An 11,464-nucleotide genomic window follows, 5' to 3' on the forward strand; every position below is an offset into this window, starting at 1 on the left:
GCTGTACTAGTTTTGCCATATTTTGAAAAGCTTCTACTTTTAGCTATAGCTCTCTAGGACGACTCTCATTCTACACACCCATGAAAAAGAGAACATGTCCTGCAAAAAGAGGACATATGGCAAACCAAACTAGCTCAAACAGTGTAACATTCACTCAAATTCAGATGCTTGAAGGCTCCAATGCTACAGACACGTATCTTAAAGTACACCTTTGTCAGTCTCCCTACAGTGGGACTTGCTTCTTAATAAATACGTGTAGGGTGATTGCTTTTATAGCCAATTATTTTATTTTATTTTCCTCTGCTGTGTTATCATTTGACTTCAGAAAAACACATATTTAAACACACATTTAAACCAGCAGTGTTTTGGTTCCTGAATGTGGTAGATTGTAAAATTCAAAACAAAGATATTTGCACATGCTTCCTTGCTTTATGTTTTCAGGTGTTGCCTTTCCAAAAAAAAGTTAGATTGCTGGGCTTGATATCTTCTTCTTTCATCTATTGATGGTAGGGAAGTGTGTGAGAAAGCTGCTCCTGAGAGAGAAAAAGCTTGTGATCCCTAAAACCACCCATCTCGCCTTACCCCTGAAAGGGATTCAAAGATCTTGTGTTGTACTAGATCACCTATTAGGAGTGTTCGCGTGTTACATTCAACAATAGTTGAACTGTACAAATCAACAAGTGTGCACTCTTTCACACAAAACATGAACATTTGTAGAAATGAGTGCAACATGTGAATAAGCTGGTGGTTTTGTAGCAGTAGCGGTTGCAATTGCATTCCCTGTAGCTTTGCTTTTAAAAGAATGTGCCCCCATCTGCCACTTAAACCTAAAAGGAAAGTGACAATTTGTTCATACATAATGATTGCAATGTTATTTTTTAATATACTCTACCTTGTATCCCTCCCCCTGCCCAGTTTAGTAAATGCAGTGTTCTGGTTAAAATGACTGACTATAGATCACTCACTCTCTTCCCTTTGGACTCTTCCACTCATCCTCTCAGTATGTTGTTTGTTTCCCCCTTTCCTTTCCTTCCTTCCCCTCTGTCTATTGTTTCCCACCTGCTGTGATTTACATCGGTTTGTGTCCCGTGGTATCCTACTGCTGATGCAAGCTTATTTCATTGAGTGGAGGCTTCCATCAGTGGAACAGGGAAGGCTGTGATTTTTGCCAATCTATCCTCCACCTGCCACTAATGCTTTCTCAAAGGGCCATCAAACCCTCTGAAATGGTGGTGCAGAGGGAGAAGGAATCAAACGAAAATCACCTCCATCCCTGTGTATAGGAAATGCATCTAGAAGACAAAAATGTATCGAGGAGTTAGTGATCTGACTCAGTTACCCTTCCTGTCTCTGTTCCTTCCCCCTCCCTCGGTCTTGTGAAGTTTTTTCATGGTGTGAGAATGTCCTGAGAATGTTGAGAGGAGGCAAAGCCCCACACACAGCAGCCTTAATCAGCTGTGGAGGATAATGCTGGTTACCTTCTTTGATGTTGGACATTGTTTTGAGAAAGTGGGGCATTGGGAGGGGGGTGGCTAATGGATGATCTGCACGTCGCCAGTCTTGGAAGCCACAGTGGCTAGCTATAAAATTGGACGGTTTGGGCAGAGTTTCTTTGAAGCTCATGCACGGACTGATCGGCCGCAGGGCCATGCAAACTGAGGCTACCTGGGGGAGTCGCTTTGCTGCTTCTTGAGGGCTTGCTTCAATCTTCTCACTCGCTTGTGTATTTTATATCGCTTCTGAACCACCTTGCCTTTGGCAAGACACCCTGCTGATGGAGACCCCTGCTACCTCTAAGAGCTTCCTATCAACAGGGTGTTAGAGGCTTTTGTCAACATGTGATGAAAGATGCCTCTTGGAGCAAAGACCAGTATATGGCCTACTCAGTTCTGTAAGTCGGTGTATCGCATTTCTGGTGCTGTATAATAAACAGTGTTATAAAGTGTTCTGGGAGCATCTCTGCCTACCTAAAGCAGAGGTAGCTTATGCCATTGCCTCCCAGTGTTGTGGAATGCTGTCACCCACCATGACTAATGCTCAGGGATGATAGGAGTTAAAGTTCACAACATCTGCAGGGCACCATGTTGGCTACACCTATTCTAGACCATCCATATGGCAAAAGTCGTTTTCTCTTCAAATTCAATAAGAAAATTCACCAGTGCAGTGTTCTTTCAGATGTTTGCTACGTCTGTGATGAATGATGCTTGTTTTTCTGGGGCTCTTTAATTAGAGTGTTTCTACATTTGCCAAAGAAAATGTTGGAAGGCAGACAAAAACTGAAAATTATTGATGTAATAGCTTATTTGTAAAGGAAACTGAACTTGTTTGGTATTTTATTGAAACAGGAAGTTCAGCAATCCGTCCGCAGGACTAACAAAAAATTCTCAGGTGCTGGTTGAGTCATCTGTTGTTGAGCGTAATCACATTCTCCCCTGATTTGCTTTTAAAGTTCAGTGCAGTTTTTTAAGGAAGGAAATTAAGCGTGGATTTGTAAATCTGTCTTCTAAGAGCTGCCAGCTGAAATAATTCGGCACTGTAAGCACCATGTTGTATGGATTTCTGCTAGACCTTTCTGTTTTAATAAATGCCAGGATTCTACAGGTTTTCAAGTTTTAAACTAGACGTCGAACTTGAAGTTTGAAGCTGGTTCTTAATCCTTTGCCAAAACTCATGTTTATTCATGTTGACCTTGATGCCATTGTTTCCCAACAGCCTCCAGTATTGAAAGACCTGATCTCATTCGTTGCCTGTCACTGTAGATGTAGTTTTAGCAAGAACATCTTTATTCAGAGAAGTAGCTGAATGACTTCAGCCTTTAGCTTTGAATCTGAAAACTTAAGGAAGGTGAACCTACGGTGGCTAAGGCCATCCTAAAGCATGGGGTATGGAGGTTTTTAAAAAGTTATTCGTAGATTCCCAAGAGGATGGTGTTCCCTTCCCATCACTTATTCTAACATTTGCAGCACAAATGATGCCTGAAATAAAAAGAAAATGTTTGGCACACTACGAGGTACTGTTACGCGTCTTAATGGCATCTCAGCTAAAATTAAAGAATAAAGAATGTACCCGGACTGTGCTTTTAATAATTGTAGTTTGTTTTAGATAGAACAGAAGGTCTAGCATAATGCATATTTTTGGTTAATAAAACAAAGCGCGGCTCTTAATGTAGTATTCCATTTATGATGAACTTTGGGAAAGAAATCTTTGGGGAGCATGTTTGCCAGGCTTTCGCTTTCAGCAATCTCTCTGATAACTGTTATTATTGGAATAAAGCTTTTTCAGTTTCAGTGCACCACAGTAATAAACAAACATACAAATATTGTGTGGTAAGGCAACACTGAAAAGACAAAAAAAAAAAAAGGTTTCTTCGTTAGAGAGAAGCTCCCTCGCAATCGCCATACGAATTCTGAATTCATATATAGCTTTTAGAAAATCACCTTTCAACTAGAATATAGGCACACATACTTCCTTCTGGTAGAAATTTTATTTGCTATGCAGGAAAAAGTGATTCAGACATTTTCAATATGAAATTGAAAATTTGCCAGACAATAGATTCATCTGCCAAACACTTTCGCAGAATGTTCCCACTGGAAGGTTGTATTTCAGACAATTATCGAAATTAACTTTTCTTATCAGTGTGTGAGAGTATTAAGGCTTATCTTGCAACATGCAGTGGAAAGGCACATTTTAGTTAAATTGTCCATGCTCTAGTTTGCTCTCCCTCCCCTTTCTTCTAGAGCATGGAACATACTTGAATGATACAAACAAAGAGAGGCAATAACTAAGGGGAAAATACACTTAATATAGTACATTAGTTTTCAACTGGGAATGGACAAATGGTGGAACAACACTCTTGTCTTCCCTTAATTTCTTATTTGTGAATTTAGCCTGTATACACCATGACTCAAGACTTTATTAAGTATTATAATGGATGCTGAAGTAATCTCACAGCTTTACATTCTAGAAGTGTAATATGTGAGTTACTTAATATGATCTGGATGTGCAAGAGAGTGGCGGGTCTTTTTGAAAGAACCTGTAAAAGGGTAAAAGAGTATTGTTATGTACTGAAGTTCTCACCCTGGGCCAGCAGGGGGATACTGTAGATAGTTTTCACTCAGGTCCGTATATGCAAATAAGGAATTGAAAGTGACGTTCAGTGATTGGATAGTTACAGAAAGTTGTTACTGTTGCTTTTGTAGTGGAGCTACAATTTCAATGAATTGAAAAAAAATGTTTAAAAGCACCTTTCCAAAAACAAAAACAAAAAACCAGAGTCCTTTTTATTGGTGATAACTCAGATGGAAATTCCCAGGTGTCAAAAAAGGTTATTTATGTATGTCACTATGGTGGCCCATGTTTTGTTAGCCCTAGAATGGAAAATGAGCGAGGTCCCAACCAAAGAAGAATGGCAACTTAAACTGATGAAATACGTGCAGCTTGCGGATCTAACTTATAGAATAAGAGAACAAGAAGAACATTTGTTTAAAGAATATAGGAAAATGTTTATTGAATATATGGGGGAAAATTGTGTACATTCGAAAACGTGGGCAGCATTAAGATAAATTCTACAGTGTAAATAAGTTTTGATGGAATACTGAATGGTTTAGTTTATATAAAATATGCAGGGATTTATGCAATGCAAAATGAACCATGGAAAGAGAAGAAGGGGAGTCAGTGATACTTTAAGGTTGTTAAAATGAATACTCTAAATTGTAAAACAGAAAATTTAATGAAAATTATACACACACACACACACACACACACAGTGGTGGGCCTTTTTGCACTGGACTCATTTAGGAACACCTTACCAACCCAAGTTGGTAAAAGACACTCCTTCTCACCAAGGATACCTGTGGCTTCAGTAACCGATCTAAATCCAGATACACCCTCACATTACGCATTTGCTTCTTCGGGGAGAGCGCAACCCTATCCAGGGAACTGGGAACCACTCACCCCTGAGCCTCCATTTTGCCAGGATTCAGTATTTTTGCCTACATCCACCCCAGCAAGTTCTGGCTGAAACACTACTCTGGAGTTAGTGTTGCAGGAGGAGGGTAGACTGGCAAAAATCACATGGTTTGATGGGGCATTGGAAACGTCAAAGTGTCCAGCAAGCAACTCACAGAGAAGGTCTCTGAAGTGTCCCATCTTACTTTCAGTCTTTATTGTAATTTGTGCTGGCCTTTGTCATCCATGTAAAACATGCACAATAATAATTTTGGGTGTCATTCATAGAGTATCATACAAACAAAAAGTTGGCCTGATTTTCAGTCCGTGTGTATGCTACTGAAAATGATGCTATTTCACAAGTCACTTCCCTGGTCACCGATAGCACATAGGAATGACCGCAGACAGGGATGTTACAAGTTGAAAGAGGGTTGGTGGTGGTGGTTGTTTTCAAAATTATAAACTTAGGTATGTATGGGCAAGTGGACTAGTAATTTCCATGGGCATTTAATTTTGCATGTGCTTTTTTGAACATGGGTGGAGGGCACCACACAGGAAACTTTTCTTTTCTGGATTTTCAATTTTTTTAATATGGCAACCCTAGCAAACCTACTCTTGTTGATGTCACCTTTTCAGGTGTTCATAGTAGGTGCAATATGGGAAAGGGAGCCTCATGCCCTGACCTACAGGTATTCATTAACATGTGTGTGGAAGTAGTTTAAAACACTATCCTAAATATATATATATATATATATATATATATATATATATATATGCGGGACGCGGGTGGCGCTGTGGGTAAAACCGCAGCGCCTAGGACTTGCCGATCACATGGTCGGCGGTTCAAATCCCCTCGGCGGGATGCGCTCCCGTCGTTCGGTCCCAGCGCCTGCCAACCTAGCAGTTCAAAAGCACCCCCGGGTGCAAGTAGATAAATAGGGACCGCCAACAGCGGGAAGGTAAACGGCGTTCCGTGTGCTGCGCTGGCTCGCCAGATGCAGCTTGTCACGCTGGCCACGTGACCCGGAAGTGTCTCTGGACAGCGCTGGCTCCCGGCCTCTAGAGTGTGATGAGCGCACAACCCTAGAGTCTGGCAAGACTGGCCCGTACGGGCAGGGGTACCTTTACCTTTATTACTTGATTGCTGTTCCATTGATTTAATGGAGCAAGGAAGCATACATTTTTATTGCTTTTAAATGTGAACAATTTCTGTAGAAACTGAAGTGCTATGTCTCTTTCAAAGAATCTGATTGCCAATTCCAGTTTCAAATGGACAACTCGCTCCATAGGCTCTGTTCATAATCTCAGCACTAGCCATTCCAGCTGTGCAGCATGTAAGTATTTAAATGCACAACAGCCCTTGACATCATGGTTTAGAACTTTTCCTCTCTGGCGTTTCCTGATTTTACATCTTTATTGTGAAACATAAAATAGAAGCCATTTCTTTTTCCTTGTTCAATTTCCTTGTCTACTCGAGTACATTGCCAGTACCACTGGAACCACTGTGAAAACAAAATGACTTTTTGTTACGACCACAACAAATAAAAGCTTTCAGGAACAATGTTGAACAAGCCGGAATACAGCAGGCCCTTTAAATCATGTCCTCCAAAATGTGTGAAACAGCAGGATTACAAAGCAAGTTACATTGTGTGTGTGTTCTTTCTAACAAACTCTGGCTCTTGCTGGTTTTTAACATAAACAGAGCTTGTCACTTCCAATCAGCTTCAGGTTAGAAGCTTTAGCGCCACAAAAGCGATGGGACAATTTTAGCACAATCTGGTTTGATTATTAATTTTAGATAAAGCAAAGCTAGATTAATGTCTCTTGCAGATCGTTTTATTTCTCTTGGATTTTGCTGATTAGCCTAAATGTCTCTAAAGGCAGAGAAACGCTATTTCGAATAATTGAAAAGTGTATAAATTGCATTTATCCTGAGGAGGTTCTAACATTTAAAAGAGTGTGTACGTTATCCATGTTAACGTAAATGTTTAACCCAGGGTTGGAAAACCTGTGACTCTCCAGGTGTTTTTGAATTTCAGCTCCCAACACCACCGGCAGCCACGAACCATCACAACATATGGAGGGCTACCCCGTTAACCGTTTAACCAAGTCACTTTGTATTTTCACGAATAAACATTTTTCACTTTTGTTAAAGTCGTTGTAGAGACCTCCCTTTGGCAACTTGGTGCCCTCCAGAAGTTTTGGGCTGCTCATTAGGCCATAAGTGATTAGGCCAAGCCAGCATGGCTGATGCCTGAAAAGGTGGAATAGATTTAATGCATACATCACTCTATCAATATCTTAACCACAACTTCAAGATTAGACTCATGTGCTTTCTCTGTATCCTCTCTCTGGTATGAATTCCAACTCCCTTCCCAGCCTGTAGCTCACTATAATACGTGCACTGGTACTAACCATGGTTTATATACTAACAAGTATTCCCAGTATAGTATCTCAGGGCATTATGCATGGTTCTCTGCCTCTTTTTCAAAATATAGTCCGGCCCCCCACAAGGTCCGAGGGACAGTGGACCGGCCCCCTGCTGAAAAAGTTTGCTGACCCCTGACTAACACATTAGCTCCATCCACCTAAGGAATTTGTTAGCATTTGTGTTGTATTTGCATAGCAAATGTATTTCACAAAGAATAAATGGTATTGGGGAAGAAGTTGGCAGTTGGTTATTCTCTTGGTTGATTCTTTGACTCAAAACCTGGGAGTGTGGTGACTTCGACACTGCCTGGAGGTTTGTGAGGAGAGGCAAGCTGTGGATTAATAACTTGTGCACAGTTGTGATGGAGTTTTGAAAACAAAAAGGACTAAACCCTCTCTTGGGTTCAAGGGAGAGAAACACATTGTATTCATTCGTGTGTGTGTGTGTGTGTGGATATATATATATATATATATATATATATATATATATATATATATGAAGAATACTTGTTGCTCAACTGTTGCCAACCTGACAAGTAAAGATTTATCATCAAGTCTTGTGTAAGGTATCTATTTTATCACAAATAGCTAACAGAATTCACCTTTCATGCCACACTAAATCTGTTGGCCTGGGATTCAGTTTATCCAAAGCCCACCCTCCTCCCCCAGCACTCTCCTAGACTGGATCCCTTAACTAACCAGCCTAAAGCAGGTTTTTGGGAAAGTGGTAGATCATTCGCTGCTTAACTCTCCAGCCTCCGCTTCACTTAGGAATGTTCTGTACGGCCACAATCCTATCTTACCTGGGGGTAAAATTCATCAAGTGCAGGGGAATATACTCCTGAGCAAACACATATTGTACTTATTTATTTATTTTAAAAAGAGGGCATTTTGGTTCATTTAAATGAATATCGCTGTGTTTAAAATATTTTTTTAAAAAATGGGTTGATTAATATCAATGTTGTCCTGACTTTGTTTTCTAAAAATTATAGAGCCCTCTATCAATGTCCTATGGATGTCTTCGAGTCTTAGGTATGAGACTTTGGTATATAACTATCACACTTATATCTCGGTTAGCTTTAACTCTAAGACTCTGCATTGGTAGACTTCATGTGCACGTGAGCTGTTATGCGCAAAATTCAATTTCTAAAGTGTGCATCAGAATAGTTCCTTTTTTCTCTTCAAACAGATCTGCAGATTTCAGCGCTACCTTCCAAATAGAGAAGTTCACCAGAAACTCTTTTCAAATCATCCTACAATGTTCATATCTCCTGCTAGTCAACCACCCAATAAGAAACTATGTGAGCTGGTACAGCTTTGTGGGGGGAAAGTGTGCAAAACTCCCCGTCAGGCTAAAATCTGCATCGGAGAATACAGGGTTAGAAATAATATGGACATACAGTGTTTATCCGAAAAATGGATTCTAGGTAAGTGATCTGATTATTACTTTTTAACATAAAACCATAGCTGTGCGTGCACTTAAACGTAAGCAAATCTGCACATCATCCACTCCCATGTTAACATGCCAGTATACAATACACACATAGAGATGTCTCACAAAACTAATTCTTCCTATGCACAAGAAATGATGATCCCTGCTCATCAATCGCACACAGGTCCTCCATAATTTAAGGGAAATGTGAATGTGTGAACTTGACAGTGCATAAATATTGCTTTTCTTATTTCAATATCCATAGTCAAACACCTTCCATTTTCTTTGTGCATAAAAATTCCTCTGACTATATCCACATAACACTTCAGCCCACAACAACATTTCCCCATCTGATCACACATGTGTGTGTGGCAAAGAAGAAGCCATGCCTGCGGAGATGACTGGCAGAATCCGTGACCAGGGGAAAGAGACAGTGGAAGAAGACTGGAAGAAATTCAAAATATATCTTAAAAATTGTTGTAAAATTGAGGAGTGTTAAGATGTCAAGGAATTGGGAAATAGAGAATTGCAGCTGTAGTCAATAAGTTAAGGAAGATTTTAAAAGAAATTGAATTGAATAATTAGTTAATTGGAGGAGTTGCTGAAGAAATGTAAAACAAGGATGCAGAAAAGGGGAGGTATGGGGAAGTCCGGGAAGTAAGGTGTATGAAAATAAGATTATGAAGTTATACATGTTTATATGTTTGTATGTCTGTGTATTGTGTATTGTTTGTTTTTATTTTTTGTGTTTGGAAAACCAATAAAAATTTATTATAAAAAAAAAAGAAGAAGAAGCCATGCCTGCTGGCACTTAGGAAAAACTGACTGTGTGACCCAACTGCTGCTATTTGAACTGCCTACCAGTCTAGTTGGGATGCGGGTGGCGCTGTGGTCTAAACCACAGAGCCTAGGGCTTGCCGATCAGAAGGTTGGTGGTTCGAATCCCCGCGATGGGTTGAACTCCTGTTGTTTGGTCCCAGCTCCTGCCCACCTAGCAGTCAAAGTGCAAGTGATAAATAGGTACCACTCTGGCGGGAAGGTAAACGCCGTTTCCGTGTGCTGCTCCGGTTCGCCAGAAGCGGCTTAGTCATGCTGGCCACATGACCCGGAAGCTGTCTTCGGACAAACGCCAGCTCCCTTGGCCTATAGAGTGAGATGAGCGCGCAACCCCAGAGTCATCTGCGACTGTACCTAACGGTCAGGGGTACCTTTACCTTTAACTTACCAGTCTAGCTGCATTACTGAGCCTGCCTATCCCTACGCATTTATGTGCATGGAAATTATGAGTGGGCCTTACACTGTTCCACTTTCTTCTCAGTGTGTATAAAAGAATATTCAGACTGAGGAATCCTACAGTTATCTGAATTCAGGATCTCCTTTTAGCTCAGTCTTGAACCTACTAGGCCAGGTGGGTTCAACATCCAGGCTGAAAGGTGATTCTCCCATTCGGTGTGCAAATAGATCTCCCAGTTTAGTGTCTGCTTCTATGCAAATCTGTTGGTCCGCTCTAAATAATATCCTTCATTTCCCATCCCCACAGATTCAGTCACACAGAACAAGATCTGTCCGCCTGAAAACTACAAATTTCAGAGTAAGTAAACAACACCAGAATCGTTGGACTTCATCTAGCAAACCGAGCAATAAATATTTCCCACTTCATAAATGTAGTGAAACATGCTTACTTTTTTTAAAAAAATGCAAGAACCTTCAACGTTGAAGTGGCAAAGGACATCTAAGCCCTATACTCAGTCTGTCCAAAGATATGTGAATGAGCACCACACAGATGTAAAGCCAAACAGCAATGTGGTTTCACAACCATGTTAGCGTCACAGACGCTACAGTGGGCTGCAAATAGATACTTTTGTTTATGAAACCAAAGCCTATAAAACATGAAGACGGGGTAGATGAATTTCTAACTTTGCCAATATTTTTGCTCTTTATGCATATAAAATTTTATTTGCTCCTTTCATACAAATGGCAATAGAAGACTCTCTGCAAACGAGGAACCACCTTTTACAGACAAGCATATGAACCCCTTTATTAGGAAACTTGCTGCCAAGACAGCAATATATCATGGACTGAAATAGAAATAAATAAAAAGTGGCATGTGAACACATGGTTCCCAGTAAAGAGCAGAATATGATATCAAAAATTATTCTTAAAAGTTTGTGTATCATGATCTCCTAGCCCTCTCATAAATGTTTTATGCACAAAAACCTGTCATCACTAATTTATGTAACCCAACATACCAAATTGATTTTCTCATAAGTTGTCTTGAAATGAAATTTCAAGTCATGTACAGTGCAACCTCCTGGGACAGATGCTCATTTTTATTAGGTGCATATGTAACAGACTTTACAGTGGGAGAATAATAAAGATATTTACAACAAACGTATTTAAATGACGGAGACTGGTCGTCTTTGCTTTAAAAAGACATTTTCTACTCACTCGATAGCTCTGTCAGGTTTTATGCATGCAGCTTCTTTGTTAAGCAGCTCTGATTTTAGCCAAATGCAGGAACATTTGACAAATTGGGAGTCACCAGAGTTTACACTGTTGGCACATGAGTGAAGAGCTTTTCTAATATATATGCAGTGGTACCTCGGGTTAAGAACTTAATTCGTTCTGGAGGTCCGTTCTTAACCTGAAACTGTT

General features: G+C 40.2%; 1 protein-coding gene across 1 annotated transcript in view; it reads left to right on the forward strand.

Annotated features, from left to right (window-relative positions):
- Positions 1–11,204, forward strand: part of MCPH1 (microcephalin 1) — a 105,847-nt gene extending 94,643 nt beyond the window's left edge. Inside the window, exons 13-15 of the mRNA XM_077925341.1 lie at positions 8,567–8,804; positions 10,350–10,400; positions 10,794–11,204. Of these exons, the coding sequence (XP_077781467.1) occupies positions 8,567–8,804; positions 10,350–10,400; positions 10,794–10,840 (336 nt within the window). The 3' untranslated portion in view covers positions 10,841–11,204. The remainder of the gene's footprint in view (positions 1–8,566; positions 8,805–10,349; positions 10,401–10,793) is intronic.
- The last annotated feature ends 260 nt before the right edge of the window (positions 11,205–11,464 follow it).

This window comes from Podarcis muralis, chromosome 3 (assembly GCF_964188315.1).
Source record: "Podarcis muralis chromosome 3, rPodMur119.hap1.1, whole genome shotgun sequence".
In the NCBI taxonomy this organism is placed as follows: Eukaryota; Metazoa; Chordata; class Lepidosauria; order Squamata; family Lacertidae; genus Podarcis; species Podarcis muralis.